Raw genomic sequence first — 26,391 nt, 5'->3', positions numbered from 1 at the left:
CAATCGTGGCGAAATTGCTGCAAGTACTGCATCAAACTTGAAAAAAGTGCTGGACAAAAACACTGGGTATAAAACATTACGCAAAATCTCAGACATTCTTTCTGGTGAAAACTACTGCATGGATGGGATTAAGGAGTATTTAACAGCAAAGACCTTCCTCACTTCAAGTATGCTCTGATCACATCAGTTGATGTTGAATGCAGCTTTTCGAGATATAAAAACTTGTTGGCTGATAACCACAGATCATTTACATTTGACATCACAATGACTTTCGTAGTGCAGTGCACTCAGACTAAAGTGAATATAAACCTTTTGTTAAGTACTAGAAATCTATTTTGATTGACTTTTCAGTTTGAGCTTAAGATGTCATTTTTGAAATATTGGTGAGTTTATAAGATCATTTTTTCCATTTTATAGCGCATTTTCTGAATTTTTAGATCATTTTTGAAAATTTTAAGTGCATTTTTAAAACATTTTTTTTACGGCATCAACATTCTGGCCCTAGTTATTACTGTGCAGTTGTACAGTTTGACCAGGAACATCGAAGACAGAAAGAGGAAACTCGCCAGAGAAAGAAACTACTACGTCAAACACTACCACACAACCCATCTTCCATCAGATGCAACGTGTGGCTGCAGGTTTTTGTGCAAGAACTGGTTTCATAAGCCATCAGCACTACCTCCATCAAGTGGACCAATGAATTACGGAACTGCAGGTGAGAAATGTAAACTCGCCGACATACACATATAAATAAATAAACTGAAGTTCAGATAGACAAAGGAGTGACAAACCATCTGGATATTCATCAAGGAGTCAGGCAAGGATGTGTTTTGTCCCCTTTACTGTTAAAAATCTAAACTCCGATGCTAGTTTCAAGAAAACTCTAGCAGATCCGAAGTGGGAGTGCATCTCAATGAAGAAATAATAAGCAAATTACAACATGGCAGATAATATGGTAACTCTTAGTGAGAGTTTTGAGAGTGTACCACTATTTCTACACAAGATGAATAACACTCGCGAAGAAATGAGCTCAAATATAAATGATGAAAATACAAAACTAGTAATTTTCTACAAGATAAAGAACAAGACTGCTACTTTAAAACTTCAACAGCATTAAATCCAAAAAGTGAGTACACTAAGTTTAAGTACCTTGGCTGCTGTTTTTTTATTTATTTATTCATTTGTTTATTTATTTACTTTATTTATTCCTGACTCACATTTGTGGCGAAGTTAGGGCTCACGGCCCTCTCTTACACTTAACCACTATAAATAGTAAAATTTAAAAATGTAAACATAAAAGTAAGACATAGAAACTCTACAAAGAAATAATACTACGGACAGATAATTTTAAGACTAAGTTACATATCAGTACGACAATTAGTGTGACAATACTAATAATAATACTATAAATAGGAAATATAGTAATAAGAATAATGACTGAAGTGCATAATAGATGAAGAAAAGCCATTCACACAACATACACACAATGATTCGTACAACTCAGTTATACGTATGTTCCCAGGAAAATCTTTTGGCAGGCAGATTTTAATGTATGAGAAGAAGTAAGGTGCCGAATGTCCATTGGGAGTTTATTCCATAGTCTCGATGCAGTAACTAAAAAGGAATGATCGTAGGAATTCGTTCGATTTAGTGGAATTTCAAGTAGGGAACCAGAACGGGTCCTAATTTCATGGAATGAGGAAAGGAAACGAAAATTAGAATATAGGTAAGTAGGAGTGTTCGTCGAGAGCACTTGGTAAACCAGTGTCATTAGGTGAAAATTCCTTCGTTCATTTATGCGTAGCCATCCGAAGGTTTTGAAATATGGTGTAACATGAGCGTCATGTCGCAGCTGGTAGGCATATCGTATGCATAAGTTTTGTGCACGTTGAAGTCTCAAAGCTTGTTAAGCATTTAGATTGACTAGTACCACATCACAGTAGTCTAAAATTGAAATAGTAGTGCTTGGATTAATTTTAATTTAAGTTTTTGAGGAAAAGAATTCTTATTACGTTTCAGGGGATAGAGCTGCATGAACCTTTCTACATACATTTGTTACGTGTTCATTCCAGGTCAGATTATCATTGATGGAGATTCCAACATTAGTTACATTTTTAAGGTACGGTACAGCAATGTCATTGATTATGATTGGAGGAGGATTGATATTGCTTATTACATGTAATATTTTAGAGTTTCCTATGATAATACTTTGTATTTCACTAGGATTTAAGATTAAGTGGTTGTTTTTAATATAGGCGGTAAGCCTTTCAATATATGAATTAATATGCTGAAATGTTTCATGTAAATTGTTTGTAGTAGTGTGTTTGTATACCTGCAGATCATCAACATATAAGTGGTAGTTTCAATACTGAAGTGTGGAGGATATGTCATTAATATACAAGACGAACAATAGGGGCCCTAGAACACTTCAATAACAATAAGAAATGATTCACTCCACCCGAAAACCCACAAACAGGCAACCTTTTAGTATGGTCTACAGAGCTCACAAAATACCCTTATCACCCGCGAATTTAACGAAGGAACTAAATTTTATAAAAGAACTAGCACTAGTCAATGGATACAAAATAGAGATGGTAAATTGAATCATCAATAAAGTAAAACTCAAATTAGCCACAAATCTCGCACCGGAAAAGACTAAAAAATCAAAATACGCAACTTTTACTTACACCAGTCCAACGATTCATCAAATAACAAACCCACTGAAAAAACGGGATATGCAAATAGCCTTCAAAACACACATCATCACTAAAAATTTATTCTTTAATCATAACATAGTAAACTCCAACAATGACAAGACTATCATGCACACAGTGTAAATTTTCATATGTTTGCCAAACTGGCCGCAGCTTCCTTACTAGATACATGGAACACTTTAACGCTTTAAAGCACAATAAATATTCCGCAATGAGTAACCATATGAAAGAAACCGGCCATCAAAATACCTCAATAGACAAAGACCTCACAATAATCAAAAGGAATGAAAAGGGGAAGCTAATGACGGAGTTTGAAAATATATACATTTATTTGGACCAATATTTTAATAAAGAAAAAAACCTGAATGACGCGGTCGATATAAAAAGTCCATTAATAGAGCAATTGCCAATATTATTACAAACTTTCAAATCTGATAATAGTAAATTCTTTAAGATATTTAATCTGAAAACTTCCACCACAGAGACTACTTTGACAATGCATAAAGATTCCCCTCCACACAACACGCCAAGGTCCAACGCCCCGCCTACCGTCTCCTCCCCTACCCCCACCTCGACAACAGATAAGGACTCCTCACCACATGATACGTCAATGTCTAACGCCACGCCTAATATTTCTTCCCCTAAATCCCCTACCCACCCTTCACAACAGCTTTTCCGTACGTATAACACAAGGAGTAGAACCACAATAGATAACTATCGCCGTAATGTAACAAATTCCACAAGGTTTTGTAGTAGCAGTCAAAGGGGTAAGTGAATACATACCATCAGATCACTGTAAAAGCACAATAACACACAATATTACTCACATAAATTTACTTTGTTACAGACGCACCATAATTCAAATATTATGAAAGAAACAAATCAACTCCTCAAGACTTCCCTTTTGACTAAAATCCTCATAAATACAAACTACTACCAACGGAAAATCTGATTGTCAAAACAAGTCTAGTTCGATGAATTTACCTAATTCAATATTTTACTAATAAATTACAGCAGCAAGCCTCAAAATTAAAACCTGAAGCTGAATTCCAACGTATCCAACATTTTAATCTTCAGACACCAATAAGTTTTAACAATAATTATGATTCAAATTTTAACATAGCAGTCAAATTACAATTGTTTTTATAAACTAGAACTTTGAGAAAACAATTTTAGCCAAATTTTCAACACCTGAAGATACTGTGTTTTGGACGTCAATGTCTTTAAAATTAATGGTTACTCCAATTTTAGTGTAGTCATTCACATTGTTAAACTATTAATAAGTTTATAAATTCCTATGTTTATATATTCTATTACTTAATTTTAGAATTATAATTAAGCACAAATTTGTCAAAGCAAATTGAAATGACAGGTCTTTACCTTGAGATGATTATATAGGCTGAGAATGCTTGAAATTCAAGCGAAACATGTCCCTATAAAATAGTGTTGTAGCATTATGATCTAACAAAATAAAACCAATTGTATTGAAAAGGTGATCTGAATTTACCAAATGTCAATTGGGAAGGTAATGCAAATGAGAGAACAAATGGCAAATGGCAAATAAGTTAATATGGGAAGGACAGCTGATTCAAAAAGTGATGGAACCAATAAGAGGGAAGAATTTTTTTTTTTTTTTTTTTTTGCTAGGGGCTTTACGTCGCATCGACACAGATAGGTCTTATGGCGACGATGGGATAGGAAAGGCCTAGGAGTTGGAAGGAAGTGGCCGTGGCCTTAATTAAGGTACAGCCCCAGCATTTGCCTGGTGTGAAAATGGGAAACCACAGAAAACCATCTTCAGGGCTGCCGATAGTGGGATTCGAACCTACTATCTCCCGGATGCAAGCTCACAGCCACGCGCCTCTACGCGCACGGATAAGAGGGAAGAATATCCTGGATGTGGTGCTGGTAAAACCCGATGAGCTCTATAGAGAAACCGAAGTTATAGATGGTATTAGTGATCATGAAGCTGTTTTTGTCGTAGTTAAAAATAAATGTGATATAAAGGAAGGTAGTAAAAGTAGGACTATTAGGCGGTACCATATGGCTGATAAAGCAGGCATGAGAGAGTTTAAAAAAAAAGTAACTATGATCGGTGGAAAACGGTAAATAAAAATGTAAACAGACTTGAGATGGGTTTAAAGCAATTGTTGAGGAATGTGAAAACAGGTGTGTACCTTTAAAGGTGGTAAACTGGGCATATATTTCATGAAAAAAAAAACACCCCACAAGTTTTTGAACTTGTTTTGAAGGGCAAAAGGGAAGAGGGAGGAGATGACCAACTTGACTAAGCAATATTAAAGACTGGGCTGATGCACAGAGCTATGAACAACTGTACCATGTTGCAGAAGACCGAAAAGCATTAGTGTGGCCATATCCAATGTCTGGGAGACAGGGCATGGTACATTGAAGAAGAAAAGAGAAAGATATATACTGTATACAGTAAAACCTTATTAATATGTTTCTGCAGGGGACAAGGGATAACGTACTACTGAATATACAATTAAAAACTATCCAACAGGTACATGGAAACAATAGATATGATTTTTCCAACATGAGGGCATTTTATGTTGTGTATCTGCAGGTACAGTGAAAATTAAATCTCAGTCTACCATTTCTAAAGGTGAGAGGGAAATACTAAAAGGTGTGAAAAACACAATATATATGAAAACCTTTTCTGCTGGGATATATAAAATAACAACAGTGCACTGACAGTTGTGAAAAATAGCAGACAACAAACATGAAAACATACACGGGGGCCAATAAAAATATCGAAGTAGTACTGCAGATCACACTCTTTTTAAAACAAATGTTAACAGAAGCATTTAATTTTGGACCAGTGTGTAATTAAACATTTCCTGGTAATACTCTTAGACAATGAAATGGAGGTTGTCATTGGTGTTGGTTCAGGGTACGCTCGTACACTGAGTATCCCCATTATTTTTATGTGTTAATTGTTTTATAGTTGTTTTAATGGAGGACAATTATTTTCTATAGCCATTTACTAGTGTTTCTTCATAGATCATTGTGGTGGTCAGCAATTAAAATAACACAAATTTTACAAGCCAGTCCGTACGTTCGAAAACAGCGTCTTATGCTGAGAAGAGTCAGTGTTTCACTACCTGCATGTAATATGGCTAGTATGACTTGACCCGCTCACAACCGCAAACCCCTCACCCACCGCCTTCTTGCCTCTGACATACCCACACACTAAATGCTAGCATACACAAGTAGTCTGGGTGGCTTTCTGACTCTGTGGTGCTTTGTGCTGTTGTGTAGTATTTCCACAGGTTTGAATTTCCCTTGCAAAGTGTAGTAAAGTGTTATTTATTTCATAACAGCGAGTGACATACCTGAAACAGTAGAATTGTTAAACATTTTACAGTGGAACCAACCCGCTATCAAATTACATTTATGAAGAACAATGCGAACTGAAGGCAAAACGCCCTACTCCAAAATGAAATATTAAGGAGCTTAACAAAAAAAAAAAAACACATCAATTTCAATCTTTGTGATATGAGACGTTCTCCTGGTTTACGGGTAGTTGTGAAACAAACAAAATTTATTGCTTCATTTGCATCATGTTTGGTCAAAAAGATTTAGAGTAGTGTACACAAGGCATATCTGTAGTTACTTTACTGAAGAAAAAAAAAAAAAAAAAAAAAAAACTATCGAACATCAAGAATCAAAGGTGCATTCGTTAAATAGAGATAAATTTCAGCTTCTCGGAACACATCAGATCGAACATGTTTTTTCAAAAGCTGGATGTCTTCAGGCAATAAAGCATAATGAACAGATCACATCAAATAGGCAGGTTCTTGGGTGTATAATTAAAATAATCATATTTGTTCAAACAAGAAATACCTTCATGTGGCCACCGAGAAGATGATGAATTAAATAACAAGGACAAATATTTAGAATTTTCAAATTTACTTGCTCAGAATGAATCCGTTATATGAGACCATTTACAGCCTGCATCAACAAAGAGACTTCAGCAGAGATTCAAAATGTCCCACATAACAGGAATCACTTTCGGCAAAAGAAGGTCGTTATTACTGTCTAAATCATCTGAAAATTCAAGGATATCAGCCTCATTTGGCCTTGAATATGGCCTAGCCATTATGATAAAAAGATGATGCAAGCACGTGCAAAAATGGAGTAATGAGGTGTAAAATCATAGTTCGCAATGTGCAGCGATCACACGATATATCAAAAAAACGAAATAATCTCTCAACTAAACTGATAGCAAGATCAAACTGTTGTATTCATAAGCCAATCAAAACAGATCCATGCACTAAAAATTTCGAATAACCACAACATAAACATTCACGGTCAACAGATTTCATTTGTCGGAAATAAAAATATTTTGTATGGCTGGTGGATATATCTGTAGAGTAAAACACAAATTCAACACCTTAAGTTACCGTCACGATCAACTGTTACCATTTAACAACCACACAAAATGACCGAGATCCATATAGGACAAAGCCGATGTATCGGCGCCGTGAGCGTTTTCGCCATAACCTCTCGCACTGCACCCCAGTGTAGCTTCCCCTAGTGCACCGTCACTGCAATGTCCTACTTAGGAGGCATGCAGTGTTGTCTCAACGAAGAACTAGCACCAACGTCTTCGAAAGGTGTAGCATTCCAACTGATGAGCCCACTGCTACACTGGGGTGAAATGCTGGTAATTTCACGATTGAAAAAGCCCAAAGACTTAATGAGCTTAAATGTTTTTAACATTTGCAATTAATGAAATTAAATTATGGTTTCCTTCATGGAACCTTATTTTTTGAAAGTTTACTATGGTTTCTATTTCCTTCTGTAAGCACAAGTCTTCACCTCAGATTTCTATACTGAGAATTCCTTTATGGTATGTTTTCAGCTAGTGGTCTATATTTAACCTATAATTTTTCTTATGACCACTTCTGTTTCTGAGATTAAAGTGAATAATAATAATAATAATAATAATAATAATAATAATAATAATAATAATAATAATAATAATAAAATAATAATAATAATAATAATAATAATAATAATAATAATAATAATAATAACAATAATCATAATCATATGGCCTCAGCTACCGTGTGCAGACATTTCAATTTGACGCCATCTGGCTGTCTGCTTGTCAATTTTGACGTTCCATTTTACTCTAGGCCCACTAGATGGCAGATCGAGTAAACCAAAACTCTCTTGGGCGTCTATGGCTGAGATTTAATGAATTTTGTCAGGTAAACACCAAATGTATCACCAGAGATCTTTTACATGCCAACATCATACGACATGGAGTGTCGAATGGACATTTTTCCACCCTTCAAAAATCCGACTACCTCTGCCAGGTTCGAACTCACTATCTTGGAATCTGGAGGCCGACACTCTACCATTGATACACAGAGGCAGCTAGATTAAAGTGAAGGATGTAGGCTATCAGCAAATGTGATATGCAATTTCTCAGATGAAACAGTTTGTCCCCCTAGTTATGATAGTTTGGGTTTTAAGTTGCATACAATTAATTTTGTTTGGTGTGCTTTTACTACCAATCACAAAATTTTCATTTCTCTCTCTCTCTCTATATATATATATACATACACACCGGTATATATACAGTGAAACTTCGTTAGTGCATTCCTCATTAACATGTTTTACCGCTTAGCACGTTGTCAATTCGATGTCCCGGTTCTCATCGAATTAAATCTACATAAAAATATATCTCACTTATCGTGCCACGAATTTTCACTATCACTGCTTACTACAATCACATTTTTTCTAGTCCTGAAAATGTTATTTGTCTTCCCTTCTGAAAGAAACTCGATATCCAACTCAGGTCATAGTCGTCACCACAGTTGCATGATTACGGGAAAAGGCCTTGCAATTCTGAACTTTGCAGAACAAGTTGCACCTTTGGAGAGCAAGCCGTAAGCCTCAAGAATGTTCAGTTTTGGTTGTCAGTTAGCAGTGAGATTGCTGAATAACACAATGAGCCTGTTTGTGCTTGTAACTTAAATTCCTTTTTCTTCTTCTTCTTTTCCTACCGGTTTTCTCACACCTGTGGAGTCGTGGGTGCGAACTTTGTTGCACATGTGGATTTGGCCCTGTTTTACGTACGGATGCCCTTCCTGATGCCAACCCTATATGGAGGGATGTAATTACTAATGTGTGTTTCTGTGGTGGTAGGTAGTGTAGTGTGCTGTATGAATATGAAGAGGAGTGTAATGGGACGGACACAAACATCCAGTCCCCGAGCCAGAAGAAGTAATCAGAAGCGATTAAAATCCCTGACCCAACCAGGAATCGAACCCGGGACCCTCTGAACCGAAGGCCAGTACGCTGACCATTCAGCCAGCGAATCGGACAACTTAAATTCCTTTTCAGTTAGCAAAAAATTTGCTGAAAAAATTCTGGAATGTCGTTAAATCAGGAATAATTAAACGTACTTGTTTTCTTGTTTTTGAACCATATGAAAGCACTAGATTGTACTGTTGTGTCTAGCAGTGAATAAAGATCGCGTGAGGGCAAAATTGCTTTATAATATTTTTACACCCTTTTGTGACCTGCCATTACCCAGTAACCATCATAGTTTTGGCTTATCTAGATTTTATCTGTATTTCCACTCTTTCAGAACCATATGAAAGATACCTGCCAAATCTGTGCTACTTTTATCACTTGAGACAAAAAACTTTCTTCAATCCTATCTTGAACACAGTATTGGGAAATTATCTTTAGCAGTGCTGTTGTAAGACACATCTATGGTCATGTTGGTTTGGATTGAAACAAAAGAACACTCTTGAATTTCTGACTTAATTTTGTCCTTAACAGCAGACAGCTGCTCACTGTGCATCGGACTGCAAGGACCTGACATTGATGACAGTTACGTGTACAGTGAATAACTTGGTGCCATGCTTCAGGAGTGAATTGCAGCACACACATCATATTGATATCAAATTATTCAGAATTAAATGTTCTTTCTTTCAGGTCTAAGAGTAAAGAAGAAAGATGAAATAATGTCGGATCTTTCAGCCATTGAAAACCATAATTTATTTTTAAAATTTATTTTCAAAGTTTATTAATTTTTTTTTGCTTTACCAATAATAATACGTCCAAGGTATATTCATTTCTGAAATGCTCATAGTTTCATGTATTAGTGTGGTTTATTTTATTTTAATATGTGTTAAACTGTTTAAGTGTTGATTCTTTGCAATTTGGTTGGAAAATCACAGGAATTAGTTTGAGCTTCTTGTAGCAAACCCCTGCATATAGGCTGAGTGCAAAAGGGTTAAATGTTTTTAACATCTCCAATTGATGAAATTAAATTATGGTTTCCTTCTAGGGACCTTATTTTTTTATATATGTCCAAGGCAGGCGCATGCTTCCCCTAGTGCACCCTCACAGCATTGTCCTACATAACAGGCTTGCAGTGGTGTCTCAACGGCACACTAGCGCCAGCATCTTCGAAAGGTGTAGCATTCCAACTGATGAGTCCACTGCTACACTGGGGCGAAACGCTGGTAATTTCACGATTGAAAAAGCCGAAAGACTTAAAGAGCATAGTAAACTTTGTTAAGAAGGAAGCCATACTTTCCAGTGTCAACTCAGTTAATGCAACTTAAATGCTTTTCAGTCTGTCAAACACACAACTTCAAAATATAATATATTACACTACAACATACCTGTAAAAATTACACACTATTAAGAATGACATATTTCGCTCCACAAGAACATCCTCAGGTATTATCAAGCCACTTTAAACCATGTGCATATATGCACAATATTGTTTACGTTGCATAAACAAATCAATGTTATGAACAAATTTGTACAAATAATGAATGTATTAGTCCTCTACTGTCACTTTATTCAATTATGGAAATTTTCCAATACTTGGCAAGCAAACCATTCATTTGTCAACACGACTGTTGCCAGATTACTACCACCTATAGAGTGTCACCACCTCGGAAGGGTAGTATGAGCAGCGGACGGGGAAACTTGACAGAGGATGATTGTGACCATTCTCTTCTGAGGACACAAAGCAAATTGTTTGGGAATAAAAGTTTCTCTGCAGTTTGTCCTTGTCATGTCACAAAAACTCAAAAGATATGTGTATTACTTGAGGTTATTTTGTATTGTTAATGTACTAAAACAACAGACATAACTATCAGTAGGAAAAATGACAACCTGTCATACAAAATACTGTATACAGAAAACTTACTCAGACATAACACACAATTGACAATGAATACAACCACCCATACACACACAGATTAGCAGGACTGAATACAATGACCAAACAACTTGTACCATTTCACAGACATTGGCACAGATCTTACGTTGAAAATGGAAGTAAAACTTTGAACATTAATGAGGCTATTAAAATTTGCATCACAAATAAAGCAAATCAAATAAGCCTCAATGAACGCACAGTTTGAAAAATTCAACTCTTTTTGCCCTACTAAATTAATTTCTGACTTCATTTTTTGCTTTAGCACATAATGAATCCCACAGGAGGCTACTCTGACTTAAGTGTCAGGAAAGTGTGTTAGGATATTCATATCTGTAATACGTCGCATCTTCACCAATTGAGACTTTTTAATAGTTTATTATTTATCACTAGAAATAAGGTCTAGCATGTTACATTTAATACAGTTATATGCTTTTTTTTCATTGTGAACGACCTGCATAAGCAGAAACTTATGAGGAAGAAGAAGATTTCATCAAAATCATTGACATACGTTTATTGCCTAATATACAAAAATACTTTATAAGACAGAAGCAGCATCCCCTGCCCCTCTCCATTACAAAGAACCAATGTGCACTCATTCCCTCACTCCACCATCTACTACCCCTTCCCTCTCTATGAAACGGAGTTATTGCCTACAAAATTTCTCCTCACCCACTAATTAAGTACAAAGATTAAAGTCTAAAAAAATAGAGATCCATAAAAAAAGTCCAGTGCACCGTATAAAACTAAAAAGTTGTAAAAGTAATCCTTAAGTTGCTGGTCATGTAAATCGAAAAAGGCTGGCTTCCAAGCGATGCTGCTGTTCATTCAGAGATCAATTGAAATTGTAGTAACATTGTCTTCACAAGACGTTTATAAACTTAATATATATGCGGATGCGAAGTATGATGCTAGAAGGAAGTTCTTCTGTTTCTAGAATCTTGAAGGACGATGGACGTTACGTGAGGAGGATTAACATATATGGAGTTAAATAAACGTGGATAGAAATTTGCAGTTCAATGTGGACCATACGTTTGACTCTGAATAAATGACAGCAAAGAAAGAAAGAATTAAGTCAGGTGGAAGAAAATAATTAAAAAATATGTCGTATGAGAATTACCTTCAGCAACTGTGTCTGGACTGCCGCCAGTTTTTTATTTCCGGTCTTATTCTTTGACCGAGAAGAGATCCCTTACCAAGGCCAAGGCTCAAGATGTCAAAGAGACCCAGATCTTCCTACCAGGCTAACAAGTACTGTGATGTCGGCACCCAGTCAGTAATAAGATTGGAGAGTTTCACGCACATCTCGCACCTAAGTGGGTTGGTTACAACAAGGTGGATAAACAGCTGGACCATGGGATCTTCTTACTGAAGACCAACCCTCCTGACAAGGGTCACGCATCAGAGTTGCGGCGGGTCACCCAACCGCTGCGCATACAGAGTAAGCCTGAAGGAGAGGCTACTAATGACATAGCACCATCTGGTCACTGTGAGGAGAACACAATGACTATCATCGAGAAAGAGGCCGGCAGCAAGGCAACCTCAACTCCCGACATGGCACATGCTGGTCAAGAGGAGGAGAGCACATCCAGCGACATCGAGGAAGAAAGAAGATACAATCTACGTCCAAGGCAAAGTCGACGAGTGTGAAAAAGTGTGGAAATTGTTTCAAGTTATAGGGGGGATATTGATGCAAGTGCGATAAACAATTATAAATTCACAATTAAGTATTTATTTTCCACCTAGTCGATACGATTGCTTAAAAATTGCCTTAAGCAATCATTGTATCGACTAGGTGGAAAATAAATACTTAATTGTGAATCTATTGAAGTGCGATACGGACCATGAAGCTGATTTTATGTAAAACAATTATAACTCGAAAAAAATATTCTCTCACCCATGGGTAACTAATGCAAATAATGAGCTTGAATTATTATTATTATTATTTTATGATTATTACTATTATTGCTTATATGTATAGCTATGAAGTGTTACATCCATTTAGTATTATTATTATTACTATTATTATTACATCATATGTACACACGATATGATCGCGCTGTTTGTGAGGTTATGTCATGAAACACATGCTGTGTACAAATATTCATATCAGTTCAGTTAATGTAAATACCTGTAAATTAATATTATTATTTATTTTACGCCCACATTGGAGCAGTGAAATCAATCTATATACAGTCAAGTCTTATGAATAATGGTTACAAATTTGGTTGATGTTTCTTCTTTTGTTCCCAGAAATGTTTCATTCTCTCTGATCTGGCTGCCCATTCTTCATCAGTCATGTTGTACTGTTTGCGTGTATAGGTCTTCAGTTTAAGTCTCACGTCGTTATTTCTCAGGATCCTCTTCTCTGTTTTTAATTTGTTGAATTGTCAAGCCTAATTCATTTAAATATTCTTGGACTTCTTTGAACCAGTGATTTTTAGTTTTACTTTACCAAAAGTAGTTGAATAAATGTTTGAGTATCCTAGTCTCTGGTAGTCGTAATATGTGACAGAAAAAAACAACTCTTCTTTTCCGCATTGTTTCTATTACGGACTCAGTCTCCTGGTTTACAACTTCATTAGGTAGTAATTGCCATTGTCCATCTACTTGGTGTTTTATTTTTTATTTTTTTAGAATTGTTCTAATGATTCGTCTATCTATTTTCTGTAATTTATCTGTAGTTGATTTCGTATTCAAACTGAATAAGGTTTCACTAGCATAGGTTGCTTCAGGCTTAATAACGGAGTTGTAGTGTTTAAATTTTGCATTTATCGAGAGAGATTTCTTCTTGTAGGTTGGCCAAGTAATGTGTTGTGCTTGTTTTAATTTGGTAATTCTATTTTCAACTGATATTTTCTCTTTTAAGTTCCAAGTTATAATCTCTCCAAGATATTTAAATTTATTAACAACCTTAATTTGTTTGTTATTAGTCAGTGTGATAGGTGATGTTTCCACTTTGAAGGATGGCATAATTTCCGTCTTTCCAAAGGAGATTTGTAATCCAATTTTTGCTGCTATTTGTTCTAATTCTTCAATTTGGAGTTTAGCCTCTTCCACACTACTTGCAAGTAGCGCAAGGTCATCTGCAAATGCTAGATAATTGAGTTTGATATTTTTGCCAATCTTGATGTTTGGCTGACATTTTTTAGACCATTCTCGCATGACTTTCTCCAATGCACAGTTAAACACTGGTGAGAGACCATCCCCCTGTCGAAGTCCAGTCCTGATTTCAAATGATTCAGACAACTCTCCTCGGAATTTAACTTTTGCTCTAGTGTTCTTGAGGGTAACACCAACGAGATTAATGATTTTCTGGTGTAACCCAAATTCTTTAAGGATTTTAAGTAATGACTCACGATGAATACTGTCATATACTTTCTTGAAGTTAACAAAAGTGATAACTAGCTTTTTGTTTCTCATTCTTTGATGGTTCATAATCCACTTAAGACTAATGATTTGGTCAGGACAACTTCTTCCAGGTCGAAATCCCCCCTGATACTTTCCAAGTTCTTGGTCGAGCTGTTCTTGAATTCTCGTGAGGATAATTCTAAGACAGGATCTTATATGTGATATCAAGTAGAGAGATCCCTTGGTAATTATTTGGATCCAGTCTATCCCCCTTTTTGTGTATTGGATGAATTATAGCTGTATTCCATTCTGCAGGCAGCTTTTCAGAGTTCCATATGTCTATGATGTGTTTGTGTAGGTTTTGAAGTGTTTGGTTATTTGCATTCTTCCACAGCTCTGCAACCACTTGATTTTCTCCTGCAGCTTTATAATTCTTGAGCCAATTAATCGCTTGAAATACCTCATGGAAATCTGGTGGAATTACCTTGTCTAAGCGTGTTTTATTTTTTGGATCAGGTGAAAATTCTAGGTATTCTTTTGGGTCTTCAGCATTTAGTAATTCTTTGAAGTGATCAGCTAGAATTTTGGCATTATCTTGATTATTGTGTGCTAGTTGTCCTTGTTTATTTCTCATCATGAGTGTAGGTGGAGTATACCCTGATTGATATTGTTTAAATGTCCTGTAATTGTCTCATGTCTTATGCTGTTTGAATTATTCATCTATGTTAGCTAGGTTTTCTATTTGATGGTCTCGTTTGATTCTTCTAAGTTCTTTGGCTGTTTGCCTTCTAGCAATAGTTCATCTCGAGATTGTGCCGTTTTCTTTTGTTGGTCATTTAGCCATCCTTTGTGTCTTTTCTGTATTGCCATATCACATTCCTCATTCCACCAGGCGTGTTTCTTTCTCCTTTTCATAGGAGCAATTTCTTCGGCAATATTTTTTAGTTTATCAATAATCGTTTCCAGTTTGTCGCTTAGAGGTGTTTTGGATCTCTCTGTGTACACAGCATTATTTATTAAGTAGCTGGGGTCATATTTCCTCCTTCTAGTGAATTTAGATGGTTTGTGATGTTTTCTTGGGGTTAACTTTATTTTAATCTTTGAAATATAATGATCAGAATCGATGTCCACCCCCACGAAGGACTTTGACAACCTGTAAATTAATATTATAATGTATTCTTACTTGTAAATTGTAATCCATAATTGTGAAACATACTGTAACTTCCAGAATGGCAATAGGTAGACGAGAACGATTGAGAATATTCCATACATTATAATCTAGGCTATGTATTATGCACTCTTGATTTTTCAAGAAGGTATTGTTTGTAATGTTTCTTTCTGGAAGCCTGGCCAGGATACCTATATAAAGAGACAATCTTGACGGTGAAGTTAATTACTGTTAAGTGCGATGTTGGAAGAGAGTTACTGTGTAGCAAGGTTATGCTTGTGACCCCATGTGGATATGCTTTTAAGCAGTCAACTGTTTTATTTGTGTTCCAAAGTTGTATTCTCCATGTGCAGCGATTGGCTTTTGTCAAAATGGTGGCTTGGTGATGTGAGTGTTTTGTTGTGACAGCAGTGATCAAGTTTATGTGTGTGTTTAATTTGTAAATACATGTAAATAAAAATAACTGCACCAACTGACAGCATCTCGTGTGCGTCTTTGTGGATAGAAAGTAAATTTGAAGATGTTCTATAAAGAGATTTTCAACATTAAATTTCTGGCTCCAAGTCTAAATGGTTAGCATGCTGGCTTTAGGCCCAAAGGGTCAGGGATTTTAAATTTCATTGGTTAATTCCTCTGGCATGGGGGCTGGGTATTTGGTGTTTTCTTCAACATTAGAATTCATCTCACGTAGGACCCCATCCTCACAGACATGCAGATCACCTATATGGCACCTAGATAGATGTTGCTGAAATGTAAGCCGCAATATTCTAGTCTAAACAGGAAAGGACCATAGCCTTATATAGTTAGCTCCCATGAGGCGCCGCTGAAAAACTTAAGCATGAGTCTTTTCATGCAGGCAACCTTCAATTGACAGATTAGAGGCTGCCACATCAGTCTCTCTTTAAAATGGAGTCCCAGAAACCTGCAGGTGTCTACCACTGCTGAAAAGCAACGAAAACCATGCTGTATGACCCATCTGCCAACTTGGTTAATAATTTGCTACAGCTGTCTCTCAGCAATCGTTATACTTCCTGAGCTGAAATGTAGAACAAAACTGTCTACATACAGTGATGAAACAATTGCAACGTTCTTGAGGTATGGGTGTTATTGAGTAATGACATTCAAAGCAATGTACACCCATATGATACAAGGAGAAGGAATGATTTAGATTTACAACAGTTTAGATTGAAAAAGACACAAGAAAATCATAGATATGATGGGATTAAATTATTCAATAAGCTACCTACCCAATGTCAAGATATGTTTTGAAGTTACTTAAGGCATATCTCAAAAAATGGCTCATATTAAACAGTTTTTATTCACTATCTGAATTTGAAGAAAAAGTAATGCTATTGTCAAGTGGTGAATATGAAAGTTAGCACCTTCCTAATAGGTAGGTAACACTCCACAGTTACTATTCAATAGACAAAGTGTCATGATAAGCTTTCATTTTACTTTTCAGTGTATATAAACGTTTATATGTAGTGCTCCATTCAATGCCATGAAGATGTATTGATATTTTCTTAACTGTAACTGAACTTGTAATGTATTTGACTTTGTCTACTGCAACTGTACATTATCTAATGGCACTAAACTACACTAGTGGCCTGTTGCAGCAATAGCTACAAACAAACACTAAACATGAAAGTGATGATGCAGAAAGTGTGAGAAAAGTAACTGAAAATATAAACTTACACTTCCGTTGTGACTATAGATATGGAATTTTTGAACCTTTGCAATTTATAGAATTTGCACAACAAATTCTGTTGGCAAGACTTGAATCTATCACATAAAGCTGGCCGTATAATGCTTGGCAATTTTCAGTAGACAGTAAATCGAAATGTTCATCCCCTGAATATTAAAACAGTAAGGGCCTCATCCTGGAATGTGACTACGGTTAGCAGAGAAGGATGCAAAGTACATTGCACTTTTATACTGCCTTACATGGTTCATGAAATAATTACCATGTAGCATTTAAGAATACCGTTTACTTGAGGTTGTGGAAAATAAACCAAACCATTGTGGCAACATGAATTAAAATGTCCATTTACCATTTCTGCAGCAAAATGTTGTTCTTGGCAGTGAATACAGATTTCATTTAACAACTATACAATGAATAATTCAATGTAAGTTTCATAATAAAGGACTTTTTGAAATAAAGAATATCCTGAGATGGATTTCTTTCTGTTTCTCACTTATTAGAACCAACAGGGAGCAACAACTAACATTCTAGTGACAACTTTACTTCACACAGCCATATTTCGGATTAACAGACAGTTTCCACACAGCTCTCTATCAGGCTGGCATAGAAGGATCAGTGGAGACAACTTTCATAGTGTCATTTACTGGCAAATAAAGTTAACTGCAACAACCTAAGCATCATATTATTTGAATAGATGACTATTTTATGCAAATAAAGGACTTAAAGACATATTTTTCTAGTAATCCTGAGATAGAGACCTTTCTTTTGATATATAATACATAGGTATTAGTACTGCAGTTTTCTCACAATATTGTATTACATTGTCAAATTATATACAGTACGTAGATGATGATGATGATGATGATTATTATTATTATTATTATTATTATTATTATTATTATTATTATTATTATTATTATTATTATTATTATTATTATTATTATTATTATTATTATTATTATTATATTAAAACAAAAGCATTATTACACAAAGTGCATAATATATATTTAAGATATTGTGTTACAAATGCTGCATGCAGTGCTTTTAACACTACAAAAATGCTGCAGCCCTCGAAAATTGCACTTGCCCTACTCCACTTAGCTTTTAGCACAAAAAGATCAATAGGTAAGAAGTTGAGCAGAAGTACAGTTCACTACTTGAAGTGCCGCCTTGATACAGTTGAGAATGAAGTATGCACCAAGTGCAACATTTTGGATTTCTTGTGCCTGTCTCAAGATAACATTCTAACAGCATTTTATGGCCATGAGGAAAATCTTCAGTTAGCAAAATTTTTATCAATGATATAAATGAGGATTATTTTGCTATCATAAGGCTTCAATTAAATAATATGGTAAAAGAAGAGCAAATATCTTCAAAGGAATTAGGCAAGCTATTAAAAACTCCTGAGCGCTTGGGTGAACTGAAAAATGTGTTGTACAGTCTCATGCATTGCAGTACAACAATATTTTGTGAACAAGGATTCAGCTTCATTATGACCTTTAGTGCTGGGAGTGTCTGAGGTGCAGGTCTTTTGATTTGATGCCCCTGCGCGTCGTGATGAGGACAAAATGATGATGAAGACGACACATACACCCAGCCCCCGTGCCAGCGAAATGAACCAATGATGATTAAAATTCCCGAACCTACCAGGAATCAAACTATGGACCCCTTGACCAAAGGCCAGCACGCTAACCGTTTAGCCATTAACAGGATTAAAAAGGAAGCAGGGACTATCCCTGGACATCAATACACTAGGAGATGTCATATAGCTGGCAGTAAGTGGATCACCTTGGGAAACTTAATCCTGCGATTGGTATTTGTCGTCAGGACAGCGGCCACATGACCAAACGCTTCAAATCCAGCTAGGCAAGGCATGAGGGATAGGCCTGCAAAGTAATTTTTCATTTTTTTTATCAGCATTATTCAATCTACAACTTGATAATGGTATTAAAATTATGCAAATTGGCCTAATAAATAATGGAGCAATGCAATACATTTTGGTTTATGCTGAGCGTTAACAATAAATTCTTTTGACCCCCTCCCCATTGTAATAAGTTGATGACTACTGATAAATTAAAATTATGAATAAAATATATAAATAAAATTACTCAAAAACTTAATAAAATTAATAAGCATAATTAACCGAAATGTCCGTAGTATGGGTGCCAGAGTTCACCAGAATGGATCCCTCGAATTTAGATAGGAGCATGATAAACTGTATATCCCAGGGCGTGTACATAATGCTGCGTACTGGTACATCTGCTGCAGGCCTTACCTAACCTCCTGAAAACGACTAATTAGGTAGGAACTGCACCTAGGTTCATCAATAACACTGATTCTAAAATAGCTAACTATATTCTTAACAAATTCCGTGCATGAGCACCTCATCAACATACAACATTATACATATAATACACACATAAAATATTGCTGGAAGACTCCATATTTACAACAACAACAACAAAAATAATGAAAATCGTGGGAAAACGAAAGCGAGAACTAAGCTACCATTTGTAGATAGTCCGATGAACAATGTACATGTATGAAGATAAATACCCTTCACTGTCTCTATATCAATTCGACTTACCGATTCTCATAATCGGCAGTTATCACATCACACAGATACTGTACCTTGTACTACTGTGTTCACATATTTTAACACTTGTTGTAAAGATATATACACACACGTCTGTCGATCCTCAACATAAATTTATGGAAAGTCTGAGATAGCTTTCACCAACATATAATGCTAGGCCGCCACAAGTGCTACAATACTTAATGCGCAAGCACTCTCCACAATCAGCCACTTTCCACGAACATAACAAGACTACACTCCACGAACGTTTGAAGTCCCGTCCATTGCAGCCGTGTCACTCCAGTACCGTGTATCAGCACCACTTCCTTCCCGTACAGTGCGTCAGTTGTAGTTGTAGTTGTAGTTATCTTCCTTCTCGTTCCTTTACAATCACCTCTACAATCACCCTTACAATGTTTTTTACAATGTCCCAGGTTGCCGCCGTATGATCCACCTTTATAGACATCAACATCCCCCTCCTCTCAGATGAGACGTCTGGATTGGTGCTTGCCAGCCAATCATGGGTGGTCCTCTTCTCAAGCCCAAGCCCTGAACTACTTCTTCCTCCCAAGACAATAACAAACTCTGGGGTATATTCCATGAATCACCAAACTTTCCTAATACAACAACAACCTCATCTCATCAGGCTTGGATATATACATGACTCATGAATTTCCCGACACAAGTACATCACAACAAACACTGGGGTAGCCATATCCCTTTCAGACCTGAAAGAAAACTGGAGGTGTGAATTTTTGTTTGTATGTCAAAAACTTACTAAAATGCTCCTCAATACACATATTGATAGTTTATTTTACAAAATAAAAACTAACATCCGAAAGGCAGGACCCACACAGTTGTGCGTATCAAAATTCAAAACCTCGTTGTATCACATACGATGATGTATCTGCAAAATTTACGTTCACTAACCAATGTACACACTTCATTGAATATATTCCGGTATTCAGTAAAGCTTCTAGATTAATATACATGCAATAAATAAATACTTAATTTTGGCACTACTGCTTCCCGTCATCTCACCGATCAACTGTGCTTTTTAAACTCTTCTTCCTTCGCCCTGGCGGTCAAGCGCATACTAAAAGCAATTGAAATACACGCCACGAGTCCCGCACAATCACTGCAGTCCGGTCTAGCGCCGAAAAAACATAAACTACGGCCAGGGATAACTAAAATACGAACCCGCACAATTGTGCGTACTCGGTCTGAAAGGGATAGGACTCATTCAAATTACCAGAGTTATTAAAGCAATGTTTTCCCACTCGTGCAAAACAAATTACTCATACCTACATATGTGGATATCTTCCAGCTTACCAATATAAATGGCAAAATATACAAATGAAATACTGATAATAATAATAATAATAATAATAATAATAATAATAATAATAATAATAATAATAAATCGAATACAGACAATAATATCTCTAACTTCTACATATAATTCTGGGGTGTGATATATGTGCTATCACACCATGTGTTCTAGCAAGTGAGAAATAACCATCAAATTTCGCAGGCTGACACTGTGCTGTTAATGTCACACAAATACAGATTGGACAAAACATGCATTTGTGTATTTAAAAAAAAAAAAAATGATACTGGAGTATTTTATTTGGCCTATATCATAGAAAATGTTCCAAGACATGTTCAGTACCTGCTTCTCAGCAGGACACTTGAATGCCTGGATCAGCCATGCCTGGACCAGCCATTTTCATGCCCGGCCCTCTTAACATGCATCACTTAATAAAATTTACAATTACTCCTGAACTATAAACGTTAGAAACATGAAACATATAGTAAATATTGAGGGTGTGATATCTGGTGCCAGAGGTTCCAAAATATATCTAATTTTATACAGCCTATCTGTATATCGGCATAATGATTACTGTCACTGAAGTGAAGAAATGAAAGAATATGAAGGAAGCGTATTCGGGACATAGTTTTAGAAAATATCGGAGTATGAAAAACAGGGTCTTCAGTCCAAAACATTTTTATATCAGGCTTTTTGACTATACCTGTGATGAACAACCCTAAAAACTTCTTCAACTCTGAGACATTAATCAGTTTCCAGGATTGCATGATCGAATTCTTTGTGAAAGCCCGGGGCGTCGCACTTATCACTTGACTTGCGTACAGATTGGTCTGCTCACACACATACTTATAAAATTAGTCATTCATGAAAATACTCACGTAACTCATAACACCCTGCTCATTTTCTATTTGAACGTTTATACCTGAATTCCCTGTAAAGGGTGGAACAAGTGGGCAATAACTAGGATGATATGTATCAGAAACTTCACTTTCCTCTATAGGCCTATCGGATTTGGGAATTGGAACTTCCTTGTCACTTTCACTATCTGAGTCTATTTCAGGAACAAGTTCATCACCAGAATCATCATTGTGAACAATATCTAATAGATCTTCTTCCATAAGAAACTTAAGCCATTATACTACACTCATTAAGAACCACACGCATTGCACTGGAATCTCAAGTACGACTTGATGCGTGAGGAAGTGCTGAGAGTTTTCCGCTAAAACAGCTGAGATAAACATGAGACCACTCAACGCGAGGGCTATCTCAACAAGGTCAACCATCTTCCTGTTACAACCAGTAACACTGACTAAGGTGTAAGAATGCATAGATGACGAATATAAACAGCACTGCTTCGTGTGGAACATTAAACATCTTACGCCGTCCACGGCCCGCAACATAGGAGCGAGCTTAAACATCTTATGCTGTCCACGGTTCTCAATGAGTTAAATCTTTACAGACCTGTATTATAACAACAAATGGTACAAGAAAGACAATTTAAAAAAAAGACTGCAGTGCAATAATTAAATTCATACTTACTTGTTACTCGTTTTTCCTCTTTCCTAGGATCCATTAATTTATCCTCAGTATGTAGTTGAGTTACAGTAGCTGGCCTTGCTCTTTTCCTGGGATAAATTTTCACTGATTCAGCAGGTACCACTGTTGCCGGTTTTGCGTGATGGATTTCACCTTTAATAGTTGTCTTCACTGACTTACTTCCTTGTCGTTTGCTTACTAATTTAACAACCGTGTTCTCTTTTGCTCCTAACATACTAGTTTCTACCATTCTCTCCGATTTGTTACTCCCTACAGACTCTGCGGCTAACAATCTTGATCGTCTCCCTGAACGTGTTTCTACCCCTGATTCGCATGAAACACTCCTAGTTTTTCTGACATGCTCTTCCCGTTTTGAATCAGTAGCCAGCCTCTTTGAGGCTTGTTTTTTGGTATCTTTCACCAGTCTAGCACTGACTGTTTCCACAGGCTGCAAGGGGGAGGTTTCTTGCACCGATTCTCGACACTGAAAAAACAAAATTATACTATCAGAAGCATATAAAAATACAAGATTGCTAATAAACTTTCCTAGAATTCCTCAGACTTTTAAATTACAACCCGGAAGTAGTTCTACCAATATGATAAAGATGATTGGGTTATCAAAGGTGATTGAAAGAGGAACTAATGAGGCAAACTACACTCACTGTCATAAATTATCATGCACCAAGAAGGAGTTGTTATAATAGCATAAAACTTGATATGGGTGATTGTAACGTTGATGTAATTAAGATCACAATATCAGGACAAAAGGATAATTTATTGCAGGAAACTCAGCACTTGAAAGGAGACTCTAATACCCTGTGGATCCACCTCTGACTTACATACAAGACGTTACATCGGCGGGCATGGAGGCATACACATTTCATAAAATACCCTGCAGCATATTTTTTCAATATTTGCTGCAACAGGTCCTCTAGATCATGTAAATTCTTAGGTTGCTGAAATTGGCACCTCGGGTGGTCCCAGACATGCTCAATGGGTGATAAATCTGGTGAACAGGCAAGCCACTTAAGTGACACAATGTTTAGAATACATTCCTGTGATACTAATACCATGTACATCTGAGCCTTATCCTGCTGGAAAATGTCTCTTGGAAGCCCTGCCATAAAGGGCAACACATGCAGCCGCATACATACTGCTTTATCGTCAATTTCCTTCATATCACTACCACGCATTACCACCAGACCAGTAGTTGAGGTGGTGTGTTATCCACAGTAGAGGCAGAATTGAGAGCATTCACCACAAGGATGCCAGACACGAACACACCTATCATCAGTGTACAAAGAGAAGACATAAGACAACTGGGTTCCAGTCAGTGCAGTCCAGGTTTCTTGTTCATGACTCCACTGTGAAGGGACATCAAATGGACATCGTGACGCTAAATTTTCTTCAGCCAAGCGCCTGAGAATAGTTTGGGCAGACAAAAGATCCTGTAACTATACTCTCTCATGATGGTTAGTCAAGGGTGTCCTGAGCCCTGTTGTCATATGTGCATGTCCTCACAGTTTGGTTAAAATGACCTAGATGATAGGCAATTTGTCGATAATGACCACTGAGCTTCACGCATTCCAATAATGCACCCCCTCAGAAACTATGATGGCAGGGTAAAATCTCTTTGATTGAATCATAGAGGCATGTCAAATAGTCAACAAGATCTCCAAAACCAGAAGCAGCATTTAACTATGTACAAATAGCCCCCATGAGCCTTTATATAAGCCACAGGTGGCAACATATTCATGGTATCTGTTTGGAAGACTATTCAACCAATATTGTCACCACGCTAATCATTTGAGTATCTGCTTAAGATGTAACTGTATGCCAAGTTTTGCAGGAAAATGATAACTCCTCCTTGGTGTGTGATTTTTTTTTTTTTTTTGTCAATGTATGTACAATGTTATTCCTACTAAAGGATTAGCCTCAACTGATAGAAATTAAGGATCTAAAAATTAAATAAATTAGGTCCAAGAGAGATAGACGAGGAATAAAATCAAGAATTCTTCTTCTCTTCAACACTAATAAATCAGTATACCCTTGAAAGAAGAATATGTAAATGTACGAATCACTTTTACTTACTCCTCTGCCTATGACAGTATCTCGAGGATGACCAAAATTCATTAGCATTGGTGTTGGAGGAGGTAACTTCCCTTCTAGCTGCCATAGCCTTGGTGCTTCTCGTGATGCAAACAAACTAGGGTCAGATATGAGAACAAATCTGAATTCTCTGATTTTTTCATAGGTCTTCACTATATGAATGGAGTAGACATAAAATAACCCTGAAACAAGGATGACAAATTCTAGTCATGACTAGGGGAACAGAATTCAGTCAGTGAGTATACAAATCATAGTCCCAAGTCACTCATTCAGCTCTGTGGAAGAGAAAACAAGAGAAGCTATACATACAGCACATAAACTTAAAACATGTCAAGACAATTCACCAACAGTAAGGACTGTGTTATTGCAGAGTCTGTGCTAGTGAATATTAATTGTAATAATTTACATTTGACATTAGGATAACTGTTCCGAGGTAGTGATGGGTTAATTGAATACAAAATAATGACTTATTTGATTATTTCATTTTAGGATGCTAAATGTTTATTTTGTCACCTATTCAATACATATAAATTTTACATTTAGGAATTTATTATTAATTCCGCTTGAGACATGTTTCGCCCTTCATTGAGGGCATCATCAGTCAAATTCATTTTATTTCATTTTATTCGATTATTTTTCTATTCAATTATTTTTTCGATTATTCATTTGAAATTCCATTCGAATGATTGAGGCAACTGAATAGTGATTGCTTTCAAAATAATCAAATGAAAAGTAATCCTAATGTTGTCATCAACCCATTAATCTCATCACAGGAAAATGAAAGTTATGTATCTCCATTCCCTTACATGAAGTGTGTGGGTAGGACGAACGGTCTCTGATAAGCCTTCCGAAAATAATACGAACTAATGCTCCACACGTATAAATGAGTAACACACTCATATGCCATTACATAAAATGCATAGATTAATATATATTTTACCACATGCCCATGCAGTTAAATGAAGTGCAATGCTATAGTAATGATTACTTGGCTCACCAAATTTATCAAGTCATAAATTAAAATTCGTCAGAATTTTCTCTAAAATATGTCAAAGTCGCTGTCTTTGAAATTCTCCTGCTAAATGACTTCAAAAAGGCCCCAGATGGCTATGATGATGATATTTTGTGATAGTGGTTCTTTTCCCAGCCAAGGAAACGTGTAAATGGTCAATACATATCAATAAGGATTGAAAACAATGCAGGAAAATGGTGGTGGTGGTTACTGTTTTAAGGGATATAACTGGGCAACTGGGAGGTAAAAACTAAGAAACAATGTTAGGTTTTGGTCCACCCAATCATTACACATCACTTTACAAGCAAAAAATTTAATTATTTATTTAATATGTTTTTAAATCAAATGTCAAATTAAATCAAATATATAATGAAAAACATATTAAATAAATAAATATAAAATTAAATCAAATATTTAATTAAAAAACATATTAAATAAATAATTAAATAAGTTTTCACTTGTAAAGTGATTTGTATTGATTGGGTGGACCAAAACCTAACACTGTTTCTTAGTTTTAACTGCATCAATACGGATCTATGTGATGAAGTTTGTAAATTGTATAACTGGAAGGTATCTGAGATTTCAAAAATGAAGGTATCGGGCAAAGAAAGAAGGACCAAGAAGGGTGTGAAAATGAAAGACTTCCTAGGCCTTGAAAACCTAATAGTGTTGCGGT

General features: G+C 36.1%; 1 protein-coding gene across 1 annotated transcript in view; it reads right to left on the bottom strand.

Annotated features, from left to right (window-relative positions):
• Positions 1 to 26,391, bottom strand: part of LOC136866725 (uncharacterized) — a 270,182-nt gene that overhangs the window by 68,663 nt on the left and 175,128 nt on the right. Inside the window, exons 7-8 of the mRNA XM_068226823.1 lie at positions 24,686 to 24,885; positions 22,598 to 23,078 (exon numbers count right to left, since the gene is read on the bottom strand). Coding sequence (XP_068082924.1) covers positions 22,598 to 23,078; positions 24,686 to 24,885 — 681 coding nt within the window. The remainder of the gene's footprint in view (positions 1 to 22,597; positions 23,079 to 24,685; positions 24,886 to 26,391) is intronic.

This window comes from Anabrus simplex, chromosome 3 (assembly GCF_040414725.1).
Source record: "Anabrus simplex isolate iqAnaSimp1 chromosome 3, ASM4041472v1, whole genome shotgun sequence".
In the NCBI taxonomy this organism is placed as follows: Eukaryota; Metazoa; Arthropoda; class Insecta; order Orthoptera; family Tettigoniidae; genus Anabrus; species Anabrus simplex.
The sequence above is the reverse complement of the archived record's forward strand: the minus strand, read 5'-3'. Positions and strand labels throughout refer to the sequence as shown.